The sequence below is a fragment of the Triturus cristatus genome, chromosome 1_1 (genome assembly GCF_964204655.1).
Source record: "Triturus cristatus chromosome 1_1, aTriCri1.1, whole genome shotgun sequence".
In the NCBI taxonomy this organism is placed as follows: Eukaryota; Metazoa; Chordata; class Amphibia; order Caudata; family Salamandridae; genus Triturus; species Triturus cristatus.
Window position 1 is genome coordinate 240,949,904 of NC_140579.1, and position 17,085 is coordinate 240,966,988.

The following is a 17,085-nucleotide window of genomic DNA, read 5'->3' on the forward strand; positions in this document are numbered from 1 at the left end:
ACATAGTACGGGTTAGAATTTTGTTTTTCTCGTCTTTCATGTTCTTAATGTTGCTAATAAAGGGTTTGTTTGGGTAGAAATAAATTGTTATTAGTAAAGCCACTGTGCTATGTTTTAAATCCTGACTTTGTGTTTCTCCAGACCAAGCACTCTTAAAATATACTGCCCGGCAATATGAATGACTCGTACACTTTTTAGCTCTTATTGTCTTATGTAACATTGCCTACACACGTATGATTGATTGTCTTTGTATAATGTGTGGATGATGTAAAGTGCTCTGACACCTTACACTGGTATGAGTAGCACTATAAAACAAATGACATACTTGTGAGAGAGGGGCTATGGAGAGATGAGGGGCATTATTGGAGGGTGATAGTGAGGGGATCTGTTGAGAACGTCTTTGGGGGGGAAGGGGAGTGCGCCTCCAGAGATTGTCACACCAGGCACCAACAGCGATCTACCCGGCCCTGTGAGTGATTGGCTTTAAGAGCTGGAGAGAGAATGGCTGTGTTATAAAGGGTGAAATATTTTACAGGGGTGGGACTAAGACTTTCCAACAGCTTAAGGAAGAATATGGACTACAGGAGAAAGATACTTGTAAGCGAGACACTAGTTTATGCAACATCAGATTAGAAAGGTGCTAAGTATCAAAACACAAAGAGTATCCCAGTAATCTTGGCAGACTTGACAGAAAGGGATTAACGTGAATATAAATGTGGATAATTTGTAGTGGGTCCAATGGGAGGGATGGATTTAAGTTTGTTACTATTAGAGAAGATGCTTCAATTACACATGCCAGCAGAAAGACTGAAACTACAATGGGGGAGACATCTGGAGCCCTCTTTCCTTAATATCCATTCACTCTATGGTCTACTTTTATCCCTTCTCCGCACCTTAACATAACCTTTGACATTACCCTTTTCTGTACTAATACCCATTTTCCTGTCAAATTGTGTCCAATTCTGGAGACCACATTAGGGGAATTATGTGCCTTTCGGAAAGCCTAAACTGGTGTATTGTGTCATTTTAAGGAGATCCCGTTTAATGCATGCTGTACAGTTTTGGTGACCCAATCTAGAGTGTTGTTCAGTCTTGGAGGCCAAATATCTAAAAAGGACACAGACAGCCAGGAGATGATCCAGAAAAGTTTGAACAAAAGTGGCCATGATTTGCCTCAGAAGTTATCTGAGGAGTGGATAGAAGCTTGAGATTAACCTAAAACTATTACAAGAGAGAGGACAAAATTGAGGTTGGGAACAGAGTGATGGGGAATCTATAGCTGTGAAAGGGAACTAGTCAGACACCAATAAGACACTAGGCCATATTCTGTAAAGACACTTTATTAGGAAAATTCAAAGGTACCCTTGACAGCAACAGGAAATAAAAAGTCAATCTGCTGTTATTAATTGTCCTTATGCCTTATGTTACCTCAGTCCTCTGCCAACTTACTTGCTCCTGACACTTTTGCTTGCACTCTCTCTCTTCCCTCTCTGTCCACTGTTCTCTCCTTCCCCCTTTGCTAGCAGCCTCTACCTTTTGCCAGTTTTCTCTCTCATCTACGCGCTCCACCTTCCCACCCTTCCCACCTATGCTTATCTCTCGTATGCCTGTTCTCTGCTCTCCCCTATGTCCACTGCTACTCTCCTCTGCCTGTCCTCTTCACTCTACCTACTCTCTCTTCTCTCCCATGCCTGCACGCTCTCCTTTGCCTGTTTGCTTACTTCTCACTTCTTGCCTGTCTACCTTCTGTCTCCTCTCTCCTCCTCCTTCTGCCTACTCACAACTATCTCTCTCTCCACTGAACATGCTTTTCTGCTCCTACTTGCCCCTCTGTCTGCTCTCCTCTCTTTGCTAACTCTATCTTCTCTATGTTCTGCTCCCTCTGTCTCATCTTACCTCTGCCCTAGCAGGTCTCATCTGTCCTCTGCGCTTCCAGTCTGTTCCCTCTCCTCACAGACTGTTGAATCTACTCACCACCTTGACTTTTTCCAATCAATCTCAATTCTCCCCCTTCCACTTCGTCTCTCTACTTTCACATCGCCCCTCTCCCCACAGCTTTTAGCACTATATATATTCCTCAATGTTATCCCAATTCTCATCTCTGTCCAGTACTCTGCTCTATCTAACACCATGTGCCTTCTTCCACCACTCTACTGCTTTTCACCTTTGACCATGTCTCCCTGTGTTTCCTGTTTTGTCAGTGTGTGGTTCACATCTTTTTGATGGGAGACAGCAGGCTATCCCCTCACAAGCCAATACATGCAGATCACAAACAAATTTCAGCCATTTTTTTAAAAACTTTTTTTTTACGGTTAACTAAGAATGTAAACCATTCAAAATCAATTTTTAAATATTTTAAAGTATTTTTAAACATTTTTTAAAATAATTTTTCGTGGAAAAAATGCATTTATTTTCAACGCAAGCCTTTGAGATGCAGCAGTTAAGAAACCAAAAGCAAATGTGTTTATTTGTAAATTCACAAGAGACATAGGTAGGATTTTATAACATAAACCATCAATCAAATCAGGAAAAGTGGAAAAATACACAAAATAAACAAGAATTTAGTTGTTTTCCGCTTGAAACACACACAGAACATTCCAGAAGTCAAGAATTTTTTGCTTGGATTTGAGGATTTCATGTCATGCGGGAGAAGTGGGTGCAGACAAGGATATTGGGGAGATTCCAGCCGCTGACTGTGGTGTGGGTCCAGGTCATGCAAGCGTTTGTAATTGGGGAGTGAAATTGGGCAATAATTAGTGAAATGTAGATGTCAATTAAATATTTTCCCCTTAGTTATGGGAAATATTTTAATCTTTGACATGAAGGATTAATCATGTGCTACTATATTTACTGTCTCATATAGCAATAGTACCCTCTCAGTGGAAAATATCTTCTGTAATTTAGAACTCATCTTTCAATAGAATATTTTCTACTAGAATAAACATTTTATATTTTAATAGAATAACTATTATTGTATTCTAATATAAGGTATTGTTCTCTATGAAGAAAAGGCTCCTCTCTCACCCACATCCATAGTTTTGTTTTTGCAATAAGATTCCTGCCCCAGGGAATTCATATTTTCCCCTAATGTAAAAGTATTGATTGCCAATAACTATTTTCCCTTGTAGCATAGATTCCAATAGATTTAATAACATAGGCATTAAAAATTATTCAGATTCTGTAAAAATAGGATCTTGAAGGGTAAGGGAAAGCTGTCCACATGCATTCTATATAACATCTTTAGAAATAGTGGATCCCATCTGTCTCCAGGTGATTGAACTGTATCTAGGAATAAAAGCTTCATCCTCCAGTAGCTGTTATAAACAACCTGTAGTGTAAGCAAGGGGGTTGTGAGTTATGGTCAGCCTGACTTTTGCTGACCCTATTTTACCCCAAGAGAATGGAATGTCCTACTTTGCACATAATGGCAATAATTTGATAGACCATGGTCTACAAATAGGCTCCGTTTCTTTTTGTATATGAACATGAACAGTGTGAGTGTGTGTGTGTGGCATTGGCAAGCAGATGCCCGTGGGGGAGAGAATGTGGCAGAATAGAACCAAGGGTGTGCATTTCCTGGTAAAGAAAATAAAAACAAGCATGCTACCGATCAATTTACAGTGCACCACCCATGTAAGCCTCGATAACCATGATGGCCAACGTATGTTGGTGGCGTTTAATAAGGTAATACCAGAGGTTCCACCTCCATCAAACAAGTTCTCCAATGGAGGTCACTTCAGCGGCTGGGATAGTCCTCGACGAGTTTCCGCTCACATTACCAGGCAATCATAGGCAGCATTTCATTCCAGGGTCTTTAGGGTGGAAAGACGGTGGAGGTGATAAGGGAACATGCTTTCCCCTTGGTGATATTTTTTGAGTTTCAGTTGTTTTTCATAGTTTGAGTCCTTCTCTGTCCTCTTCGTTCCACTGAAGGCATGTTAAATTGCAGCATTCTCCACGCAAATCGTAGGAAGGCGCTATAACCACCATTTGATGTGCTCAGTCTGCAGGAAGTTGGGAAAGGGTCAGAAAGGAATATGAAAGGGGGCAGAGAATGAAAAGGGGTGTAAAGTAAGGAAAGTCTTAAAGGCCACAGATTGGGGGATGAAGACAGATAGGGGGTCGAAAGAAGGGCACTTTCGGTCAAGGGGGTGGGGTGTAAGCAGTGAGTTCTACCTCATTTGCATCAGAATTTGCACTTGGGAATATTGGGAGGTTACATAAAAATTGTTGGTAGGGGAGGAAGAGTTCTCCAACACCCAAAAAGCCAGTAGGTCTATGCAACGCCAGGTCTCACCCAGCTACCAAACTAAATCCATGGGCACATCCTGCTGCGGGATCATGATACCATCCCTTCAAACAATGCCCTCCACCCAAATGAAACTGCCCTGCCCATCCGTTTTGGTTAAAGCATTCCATCCTGTTGTGCTACCCCACCCTTAACAGACACCTGCCATTGTACCCCACCTTGTGAGCAGTTTCTGCTGTTAGTGCACCTTAACTTGGTGAGGAGACCGATGATGTCAGCAGCCAAATCGAATTAGAATGCCCTGAGCTGCCTGCATCTCATTCTGGTGAAAGCAGCCACTTCCGTCAATGTCGCCTGCCTTCATGAGAGTTCCCACGGCTGTGCCACCCTGGTGACAGCAACCCCACCATACTCAGTATGCTTTGCCGGGGACATGGACCGAGGTATTATTCCCTGGAGCCCCCCTCCCCTACCTTCCACCAGTGTTAATGCCTAACAGCACATTATTTAAAAAAAAAAAAAAAAATCCCCAAATATATCAGGGTTTTTTCACATTCCAGAGATCAAAATCTCTGATAAAGAGCCCTTCATATGTAAACAGTCTAGAGTAGAGAGGGGGGCAGGGGAAAGGAAATAGAGGGGAAAGGTTGGAGAGAGGTTTAAGAGGGGTAGAGAAGGTGTTGTCTTCCTCACATCAAGTCAGAAAGTGGGAGAAGAGGCAGGTTAGGCCGATGTTGACGAACAGCACAGCAGCAACCACCAGGGGACTGGCCACCTGCAAGAGAGGGGAGAGAAGATGAGAAAGTAGAAAGATACATCGTTTTATAGTTTGTCTATGAAATGTCCAAGTGCTAATCTATGCCGGTCCCAACAAAAATGAGACAGAACACAGCGGAAAAGAAAATAGTAAAAACTATAAATGTATCCAACTCTGGATGAACTATCGTTCAAAGAGTAGCTTAAATACGTTTTGGATTTTCGGTCATTTTGTTTTGAAACACGAGCATATTCAAATCCTACTACACTATACAAGTTGAGTTCGACCTTCACCTCAGTCAATTCTTCCTTTATCTGCAATTCTGACATGCCGTGACCCCCTACAACATGTGACTGGAGAACTTATCCAAATTCCTCCCCCTGAAGGCAAAACTGCTAGAAGGGGCTTTGGGGGACCGCACAGTATGACCATTATATTGCACGATAATACACCAGACTCCTGACACATTTGGGGCCCTCCGCTCAGCCTGGGCTAGGGCTCCCCTGTGACACCGAACAATCTATGCCAGGTGCAGGCTGGTGCAGCTGAAATACCTCCACAGGGTGTACTTCACACGTCAAAAATTACGGGACATGGATTCAACAGCCTCCCATGACTCCTTTTGTTGGCTAGCCCCTTGTGGGGACTTACCCCATACAACCTGGAGCTGCCCCCCAGATAGCCCCTTATGGAACCAGGTGATCTCATGCCTAAGTGGGGGTGCTGGGATGGTACGCACCACTGAATCCCAAACTCGCCATCATACACATCAACACAACCATGGGCTGGAATAAATACAAACTATCACTCCTCTGGCTGGACTCACAGTGGTCAAGCGAGACATTGCCCGTCACTTAGAACATTTAATTGGCTAGAGAATGGATTTTTGCATGGGATGGGCAGTCTACGAAGCTTGAGGATGGCCCAAGAAATACATTAAAATATGGGGACCATGGGCAGACTATCGAGGGATCACAATTACTCATGGCCGAATCCCTTGACATGGAGATACACACATATAAGGGACAACCACCCCGGACCAAGTCTGACTAACTGGAGGTAGGACGCAGACTGGGAAACACACACTGGACATACAGGGTATGGGGACGTGGTGGAGATATGCCGAGGTGCATCTACGTTTCTATGGTTTCCGTTCTTCTTTTGTTTATGCTCACTGCAGAGACATCTATTGAGACTACTATTGAAATCCAAAACTCAATAAAATGTGTTATACAAAATATGAGCATTTTTTTATTTCAGAAAACATGTTTTTCTATAAAATATGCAGTTTCTGTTTTGGGGTGACACACTCAAAAGATATCTTGTCTTGTGCTTGTAAAGTGACCCTCTTGAATATGGCTAGCGTAGACCCTCTGAATTAAGCATTGTGCTGGGCTGCAATTCAGCGAGCTACTTTCAGGGCACTGGCGAGCTACCAGTAGCTCCTGAGCTGCATGTTGGAGACGCCTGTTCTAGACACAGCCATAACAACCAATGAAACTGGTGTGGAAATCTCACACTACTTTGAGCATAACTTTTGGATAAGGCTTGAGTACATCTTTATCTTAGTAAGATACAGGTCATTTTTAAGGCCAATGAAATTATGCGATTTGTGGCCAGTCCATATTGCCTTTCATTACACTTGCCACTATCTGCCCAATATTTCACAAATGTCCCCTTTCCCCCAAAGAAATCCAGCTGCTATGGTTCAAATATTATTAAAATGGTGCACAAAGAATGCAGTCAACTGGTAATGTTTCAGTTTTTGGTTGCCTAATTCGCTCAATGAAGAGGTGTGCATTTTCCCCGATGCTGTTAATATCTGCAGCTGATAGACTGAGGAGGGGTTTTGTCCGCCACAGGACATAACAACCTTACATATTTAAACTTGATTCAAACAGTACGGATAGAAGGTTTTCTTTGCCATGAAATGTTTACATTGTCAAGCAAATTCCTGTTTACGTCACAGACACTGTTATCAAAGCAGGAGTTATTTCAAGAGGGCACTCGAGTTTTGAAGAATGCTAAACCTTTAGTATTTTTACAATCATTGCCTTTAATTTGAAAGGGCCTTCTTGTAAGATACCTGCTTATTAAATATGTAACTTACAGTATTCTTCTGCAAGTTTGTTTCTTGACAGAAATACACGCTTCAAAGAGCCTTGTGGCCTGAATACAGATTACCCATAAACCAAAGACAGGTTTTAAAACATAACTTGGACACGCTGAATAATATTATTAAAATAACTATTTGCAACATCCTATATGACTTAAACAACATATTTTACTCTGACAGGTAAGAAAGACAGTGCTAATATAAATGCATTCCTTGGGTTTCATGCAAGAGAAAATAATTAAGGGTTGGTGAACAACAATTTGAATATGTATATATTTCTTTATTAGGTAACCTATGTATTTATGTAGCATAGGGCTACAGAATGTGCTCCTTAATTTGGCCCTAATCGCATTATATGTACCATACTTTGCCTTTCCAAAAAGCATATTTACTGTCTCACAATTCCAGTGACCCTTATAATAGTTTTCAGGATATGCAAAATGCAACCTTACTCACCTCGTAAAAAATGAAAACGACTTTCTGGCACATGCATCAACAATGCCATTTGCGTTTCCTTATTAGCGAAAAATAAGGATTCGCTTATAAGGAATAGCAAAAGGCTATGCATGTAGAAATCGCTTAAAAAAATAGCGATTTCTAAACATTCCTTAATTGCGACTCGCAAATTGCGAGTCGCAATTAAGGAATACCTCCCCATTCATTCCTATAAGAATGAATGGGAAGACATTCTCAATTTGCGATTCTCAATTAGAGAATCACAAATTGAGAATGCAATTTCAAGGGTGCCAGGGTGTCAAAAGGCCACCCTGTTGCACCCCTGAAATCTGCATAAGAGTAAATCTTGCACACACACATGCCCCAAGGGCATGTGTGTGTGTAAAATGGAGCTTTGAAAAATGCACTTTGGTGCATTTTTCAAAATTTTAGCAAATTACTATGAAGTTCAACTTCATGGTAATTTGTGCCCCCTATTAGCGAAATCGCTAGTTTTTTTACTTTAATGACTTGTATTTAAGGAATCTCAATTTGCGATTACTTAAATGCAATGGCAATTTAAGTAACCGAAATTTAGAGATTACTTAAATTGTGATTTATGCATTTGGGATGATGCATCCCAAATGCAAAAATACCGGTAGCAAAGGGGCAGATTCTGAGAATCTGCCCGTTTGCGACCGGTTTTTGCTTTGATTCATGTGGGCCTTTATAAAGAGTAAGACTTCGTAAAATTTGGCTAAGCTCTCATGAAGGAGATGGCAGTCTCCTAGTAATAAATAAAACAGGCATACTGGTAACCTGAACAGCGAAAATGTAGCGGCTTTTATGTGATGCAGTTAGTGCCACAAGTTTCATTCTAACTGATGGGTGGAAAAAATTAAAACTGAAACAAATATGATACAATCACAGCAGCATCAGAGAATAATGGTGAAACACCACTGGATTGCCACAAGAAAGAACATCAGTTTAAGCAAATCCATACAATCTGGAGGTAAGTTAATGGTTGAGTTGTATGATTTCTGAGGCTAAGTTGATGAATTGAGCGATGCTACTTCTCGGTAGAGTGTCTTTCCGTTCATCCTGGAGAGAAAGGCATGTCTCAGCGGCAGCCCATTTGAAATGAGGTTCAGTTATCTGCAGAGACACACAAGAAAAAGATAGTATGGCCATGCTGAAAGAATTGTCTTGTGTAGAAGAATGAAAAGCTGAAAAGTCAGAAAAAGTGTCTCTGACCAACCACCCAAGAGAACATTTCCTAAAATCTTCTTTTGAAGTGCCTTTGAAACATAGTATTGGTATTTTGACAACAAACAGGGAAATATACAGAATATCAGATGGGAAAGTGTGATACATATGTGACGTGTTTGTGTGGCTGGGGGCCAGAACCTTTTTGGTTCTGGATCAAAGGTGCAGCTCATAATTAATAAGCCATATTGTTGTGCTTACATTTCCTGCTGCTTAGCCAGTATGCATGAGTGTGTGTAAGGAACGTTGGAATGCCTGATGACTGTGTGGAATGTTGGTGTGCCTGTGGGACTGGAGGAATGACAGTTGGGGAGAGTGGGCTGAGCAGCAGAGATGCAGCTCCTGGTGGGACCTTGTATCAACCTGAACTAACTCATCTACTTGTAACTACCATCCTGTAACCTACAAATAAACCTCTACTTTGGTTTACCTCATTGACTATAATCCATCATTGCAACATTGGCGACGATCTGGATAAAATAAACCTGCGTGTACTGGCTTCCTGTCTACCTGAGGTAAAGATATTTGAATCTACAGCAAGACTATTTGTACAGAAATTACTTGAAGAAAATTAAACTTGGAAATATGGAGAAGAACGCCCATCTTTGCCCCACCAGTGTCCTCCATCAACCGGACAGCCTACCTTGGGCGCTTCACGCTCCTCAATGAAATTTATTTAACCAGTTTGAAATTATTATTTGACATATGTGTCTCTCCAGCATTAACAATAAGTGTACACTACTAGCATCCTGCGGTGAGCAAACCGTTATTAATTCTCTACCTACTAGAAATTTGTGACATCCAGGGAATTTACTCGTGTGCAATACGGACTTTCTAATCTCTTTCTGAGCATTTGACAGCTTTTACTACTCTAACCAAACATATGCTAAAAGCGGAGGCTTACACTCGTGCTCTCGGAGTGTCAGTTGTGCTTACTTTGAAGACATTTTTCATGATTTTAGTGAAGGCGCAGCCAACCACGAGTTTCATCATCGGTGAGTTTTGGGACGATGTTTATTTGGGAATGTATTTAAGTCATAACATTGACAGAATTTAAATTTGCTGTAAGTCACGCGCACGCCAAGCATTCAAAACAGTTTGGTGCTCAACGTCTTAGCGCGCGCCTGCGACTGTTTAATCCATTGTGAGGCTGCCATGCGCCACTTACCTATGTATCGTGGTGTCGCGAGTGAAAATAATGGAGCACGTTCTGTCCTGGACTTTACTCTGTTCACGGAAGGCAAAAGAGCACGTTCTCGCCGTGAGCCACTCGACTCTTTTCTTCCATACGTGCCGCCATCTTGATTTCTACTGTAACCTTTCACTTCAACGATGCCGTCCAATTCAATGGCGCTCTCACGCAACTCCAAAGTGCCGCTTTCATGTCATGCTCATGGAATAGTTCCTTTACCTAAGAAATGCTGCAATCTACTCAACGACTCGGCAAGTTTTGTGACTGTGCAGAATGTGTTAAATTCTGTGTTCTTCTGTCAGCGTGTAAAATGGAACGCATGTTTTGGCTGGTCACATCGGTTATGTTCAACGCGTTTGCTGACACTTGACACTTGGAAGATTAGTAGCACAGTTTTCACAGCGCACTTCAGGAAAAAAGGCTGATATATTCATGATACTACAATCTTCTTTTATTGAACGTTGTTCAGTTAAGTTAGAATAGTGTCGCATTGAAATTTTGGCTTTTCTTTATTACAGTTATTACAATGTTTTTCAGTAAAGTGAGAATAAGTGTCTCAATGAAACTTTTGCTTATTACAGTTATTCTCTCCTTACTAGAAGTTTAATCCATGTATATGTTATTGCCATTTTTTCATGTTGTGGCAATGTGGCTGCAAAGGTGTTTTTTCCTTATACACTATTAGTATCTGGTGTTTAACCATTCTTCCATGTTTTAAGGACAACGTTTCACTAAGTTGTTCTTTCTTTATTTATGAGAACGCACATCCTGATTATGGGTTTTCTATTGAGTATTTCATTTTGGTATTGACTTATGATATCATCAACAATACTGCACTTAATGTACCCTTCATATTGACATAGTTACCCTCCATTATTTATGTACCTAGCAGTGTGCGTTGTTCTAGCTTTATATTTATTTATTTATACATGCGCAATGGGCAATGTTCCCTATTCTTGAAAGGTTCTGGAGGAATGACAGTTGGGGAGAGTGGGCTGAGCAGCAGAGATGCAGCTCCTGGTGGGACCTTGTATCAACCTGAACTAACTCATCTACTTGTAACTACCATCCTGTAACCTACAAATAAACCTCTACTTTGGTTTACCTCATTGACCACAATCCATCATTGCAACACATATACTCTGGGGAACACAAAATACAGTATTTGGTGTGATGTTAGCTGCATAAAAAAGTGCAGCTCAAACCTTTTGTTTTATTATTTAAAAAAATGCTGCAGCAGGAAATCGTGCCAAACAATCATGGGACCTGGAACCAAGAGCCGCAGATACCCTCGGTTGTGTTCTGTGTTACCTTTCCCAGAAACTTGGCTGCTTCTACTTCTGGAATCTGGATTCCGAGAAAGAGAGCTAGAGACAGTTGCTGAGGATCAGGGATGCCAGGGGTCATTGTAAGGAGCTGAATAAACCTTCTTCAAATCTCATGTCCTGTGTATTCTCATCTGAAAATTGGCGATGAGGATGGGATCCTGAAGGAAGAGAACACCTTGGAGAAGAAGGACATTTTTAGAAAGTCTCTTGTGAGCAACTGAGCCATGAGAAGACGTTCGACCCCTGACCAAAAGTCCTGAGGCCCTGTGAGACTGTTCATGACAAGTTACAACCTTCGTGACAAGTTGTTGTAGGTATGGACAATTTGGTGTGAACATAACGGAGTTTGCCCAAATCGCTGGTGCTAGCTCTACACCGTTTGCAGCTCAAGGAACCCTGTGCTTGGAAATATGTCGCCTTAGTGCAGAGCGTGATTCGGCATGTGAATTCTTCGATTGCAAGTGGTGCGGGAACCACAAAGTGTATACATTTGAAAGGAAGCGTGCGGCTGCGTTCTGTGATCTGGAGGGATCACTGACAAAATATCGAATGTCAAATAATCGACCTACAAAAATATCGGAATAAAAATATCGATGTCAAGAATATCGACATACTATCTACAACATGGTAAGTACAAAAATATCGAAAATAAAATATCGATGTCAAAAATATCGTTATTAACTAATATCGTTTTTTTCTTTAGTTTAAAAAAATATGTAAAATAAACCAAATAATACTTATAAATAAAATAAACGTAATTAAATATATTTTATAATGTTTAAAATTAATAATTAATATATATAATTTAATAAAACATTAATTAAACATATACATATAATATATAATATATATACTTACTTATGTGCCGATTCCCATCCTGTAAAACCCGGGTACAAATGGTCGTACGGAGCGTTTTCTCCGTCCGACTCGTACCCGGGAAAAACACCTTACAAACTCGCAAGTACGATTCGCACAGAAATACCATTTCCATACGAGTCGTAAAAAATACCGACCGGCAAAAAAATACATACAAATCTGATTCTGGACGGCGCATACGCAACGTCCGGACGGAGTCAGGCAGCGTTTTACGGACCAGCAAGTACGATTCGTGCCGACATCACTCCGCACGTAGCATTTTTTACAGGAGCCAAAAACTGCTGGGAAATTGAGGACGACGCGAACAAGGAGCACCGGTACGCGACGAACACCGATGGACCCCAACCTACGCGTCATCCCGGCCGTCATAGCCTACGACCTCGTGTTCAGAAACCGCCGCAGATGCCGCAGAAGGTCAGAACAACCCCCAGGGGCAAAGGGGGGGGGGGGCGCAAGGGGCAGGAAACATAACCCACACCCCACAAAATACTAATACATCCTGCACATTAATTACCTCCATGGTCTGGTCACTTTGGGGGGCGTGTCCACCAATCCCACGTCCCGCCACAACGGAAGTGGGCGTGGACGCGTACCCGTCACCACCACAATGAGCGTGGGTACCGTCCGTACCACCATTGCAGTGGTGATGTAGGGGTACACGTGTACGGTCCGTAACCACGCCCCCAGAGCGTGGGTACGGGCCGTACCACGCATACCCCTACGTCACCGCCACTATGGTGGTACGGCCCATACCCACGCCCCCAGAGCATGGGTACGGGCCATACCACGGATACCCCTACATCACCGCCACTATGGTGGTACGGCCCGTACCCACGCCCCCAGAGCGTGGGTACGGGCCGTACCACGTGTACCCCTACAGTCCCATTACATGATGGATACAAGGTGTACACACGCCACGGATGTAGGTGTACGGCTTGGTGCAGCACATCAGCTGTAAATTGGGGGTGGTGTATGCCCAGGACAGCAGTGTACCACAGCAAGTGGGTGGGTGGGTGGGTGCAGTGGAATACCAGCAGTGGACAGGGACATGTGAGGGGTGGGTGCATATCACTCCCAGCAGCGGACAGACATATGGGGGTGGGTGCAGAGGACTCCCAGCAGTGGACAGAGACATGGGGGTGGGTAGAGAAGAATATCACCAGAGGACAGAGACATGTGAGGGGTGGGTGCATATCACTCCCAGCAGTGGACAGACATATGGGGGTGGGTGCAGAGGACTCCCAGCAGTGGACAGAGACATGGGGGTGGGTGCAGAGGACTCCCAGCAGTGGACAGAGACATGTGAGGAGTGGGTGCCCATCACTTCCAGCAGTGGTCAGACACATGGGGGTGGGTGCAGAGGACTCCCAGCAGTGGACAGAGACATGGGGGTGGGTGCAGCGGACTCCCAGCAGTGGACAGAGACATGGGGTGGGTGCAGAGGACTCCCAGCAGTGGACAGGGACATGTGAGGGGTGGGTGCCCATCACTCCCAGCAGTGGACAGAGACATGGGGGGATGTACATCATTATCAGATGACCACAACTCCATGGGTGAATGTACGTATCCCTAACTTTGGACAATGATGATAGTGCCATAACAACACATCACTGACAGCAGTGTCCCATTCCCAGGAGGATGGATGTCTTTCCCCCACTGCATGACACACCACATGTGGGTGTGAGGACAAATAACACATGCATACCCACCCCTGGCAGATGCAGCACAATACACACACTGAGATCATGCCACAAGACTGTATAGTCATGTCACTGCCTAATAAACTAAGAGAGCCAAAGAGAACACACACTGTCACACACATCCCAGAACTGATAGGAATGTTCAGGTGCTGGGCTAGCCACCAAGATGTTGTCTGTCATGGAAGGAATAGGGTGGAGTTCCCACAGATACAATGGCCACAATTGTGAGTCAGGTGTTCAAATACCTAGCAGAACAAGTACCATATGTGTACTAGGCTGGGATTACACACATGCATTGTGCGGAAAAGGGACAATTTATCCATGAAGGCATGGCAAAATACTCTATACACAAGTACAGTGAGTACCAAGGATGGCACAGACGATGCAGCCGGAGACATTGCTGAGCAGGCATGGCCAGAGTTGAAGGGATCCATCACCAACAAAGGAAATGTAGACACAGGGCAACACAACAATTGTGCAACTCTCTGCAGGGGAGATGTCAGGTGCCACAGAGGAAGGAACACTCCTTGGGACAATGTCTCCAAACACAAAGAGCATACACAACAAAGAATCTTTGCAGAGACCTTGTGATGGCACGCAGATACCAGGTTCCACCCCATGAGCTGCAGACAACAACATTTCCCTGAAACATAACACATGCCCACAACCCCAACTCCTGTAGCATCGGCATCAACATCAATACCTGAAATGCAAGACTTTTCAAACGAAAAAGAAAATGCTTTATTCAGCATGAAAATAATAATGAGTAAACGAGACTATTCACAAAGGCCAATGGCCAGTCTAAATCATCAGTCCTTGGGGGGACGACACATGGCCATGCGTCTCCCCTAGCTTGCCTGCACATCACAAGACTGTGTCGTCGACTGGGGGGGGGGGGGGGGGGGCATCATGTGGGGAAGGACCAGGCACCGCAGGGACAGGAGGTGGTGGGTGCAGGGACGGACGACTCCACCACAGGGGGTGGGGCAGCGCCAAAGGTGGAGGCGAGCTCGGCGCTGCACACTTCTGCCAGTTCTTCAAGCGTCTCCCCTGCACCCGGATAAACAACAGGCCCCAAGGAGGGGGGGGTTCGGAGGGATGGGTTGCAGCGCTACTGGGGGAGGTGGTGGACGGGCTGGGGGACCTAACTCCCCTACCCGTGGAGTGCCTTGACCGTTTGCGTCCAGGTGAACTAGTGGGGCTGAGGTCCAGCCCAGCAAAGTAGGCCTCCTTCTCCGAATCTGGGGCAGGGGAGCCAAGGGGAGTGACATCGGAGGGACTGGGGAGTGAGTCATGTGGACGAGGACTGTGGCTGCGTGCCTGCTTGTGTGCCCCAGACCCAGTGGGTTTGCCTGCTTCCCCCTGAGTGTGCGTGTCAGGAGGTGTGCGCTTGCCCTTACGTGGTGGTGTGCTGCTTCTGTCTGGTGGGGTGCGTGTGTGTGGATGTCTTGGTGTGCTTGGGACAGGCATGGGTGTGGGACTTGTGGATGGGGCAGGGGTAGGGGGGGACGCAGCGCTGCAGGTGACTCACTACTGCCGTCAGTGACGAGTCCAGGGACCTCAGCAACATCCGTTGGTCAGACATCGCTGATGACATGCCCTCCATGTTCGACACCATCTGGGTCAGCAGTCTGGTGTGGCCATTGAGGACAGTCAGGATCGATGTCTGCCCAACTTGCAACTGCCGCTGAATGTCCACAGACTCGGCAGTGAGGGCAGCAGGGGGGACAGGGGCAGGGGGTGCGGTGCCTGGCACGAAGGAGACACGGTGTGGCCTAGCACGGACAGAAGGGACCCGAGCAAGTGGGAGGGCGGTGATGGCAATGGAGGGGGCGGCGAGAGATGTACTGCTGCTTTCAGCTGTGGGAGCAGCCTCCGCCCCCTCTGGGAGCTCAGCCTCGGACCCGTCTGCCTCGTAGTCAGTGTTGGTACTGGGCGGGTCCTCCGCCTCACTCCCCTCGCCCTCCGTGCCACTAGATTCCACCGACTCCTCAGCAGTGGTGGCACCACTGCTCGATCCCTTCTCCACGTCCGTGCCGGTGTCTCCCTCGGTGTCCTCCAATGATGCTGTGGGCAAGGTGAAGAGACAGGAAAAAATCAGTCACCTGTATACATCTGACACATGAGTCCAAACAAAATAGGCAACAGTGCATATCAGGATAGGCATCATGAGTAATATCTAGGATACTCCCCACATATGTAAGCCCTGCACTCCCCAGTTGCTTGACCCACCATGCCACTTGCAAACAATGAAAATTAGGACACAACAGCAAATAACTTGAAATCACAAGATCATGAGAAGCTAGTGTCTGGGATCAGTTGAGCACAGCAAGACTATGAAGGCATGCCACCTCTTGTTCACTGTGAAACAAACAGTATTGTCGCACCAAAGGCCAAATACCACATGCCAATGCAGAAGGTGTCCCCACACTCAGAGACCTGTGAGTACTTTTGACACCCCAAAGAAATACATTGTGACTCCTGGAGAATCACAACCCTTTACACAATGGACATGTCTAGCATGTGTGAATGTGGCACTCTGTGAACACAACACACATGTGTCTGTATAGCAGAAGTCACACAAGGAGGTGCACACCAAACTACATGTACACAGTCATTGTCTGAGCTGCCAGACTCATTCAAATCAGCCACTGTTAGGCAGAAATGGCGTATCAGTAAGTGCATATACATGGCACCAGGGTGGTCTGGATGACTTGACACTCGTAAGTTGGTATCAGCAACAACCAAGGACGAACCCAAATGCTAGCACACTGTGGGAACATGTATATGTATGAACTCCAAACAAGTTTTGTTCAAACTGTGCCTTACTTTAAAATGTGCCAGCGTGTCCCTGGAAAGTGTAAAGGTGGTGTCTTGTGCACTTCCTTGGGAGACATCTGTCATGCAGGCACATCATTGTCCTTCACAACCAAACAACAAGGTCAAGCATATGAAACATTGAGACATGTTGACAGGTGTAGTGAGTGCCAATGGACATTTTCTCTGAGTAACAACTTGAATAATGTCATTTGTCACATGGCTATCCGTCACCTGATCACACAGTTGGCTACACATATGACCTACTGACTGTCATCTGGAGTGGCACACATGTCCACACCCAGGACAATGCATAAGCTAATGGGCCTGCAATTGTTTAGCAAAAAAG

General features: G+C 44.6%; 1 protein-coding gene across 1 annotated transcript in view; it reads right to left on the minus strand.

The window, feature by feature from the left end:
* Positions 1-1,341: 1,341 nt before the first annotated feature.
* LOC146870074 (junctophilin-4-like) overlaps positions 1,342-17,085 on the minus strand; it is a 954,768-nt gene continuing 939,024 nt past the window's right edge. Inside the window, exon 6 of the mRNA XM_085627709.1 lies at positions 1,342-5,024. Coding sequence (XP_085483835.1) covers positions 4,944-5,024 — 81 coding nt within the window. The 3' untranslated portion in view covers positions 1,342-4,943. The remainder of the gene's footprint in view (positions 5,025-17,085) is intronic.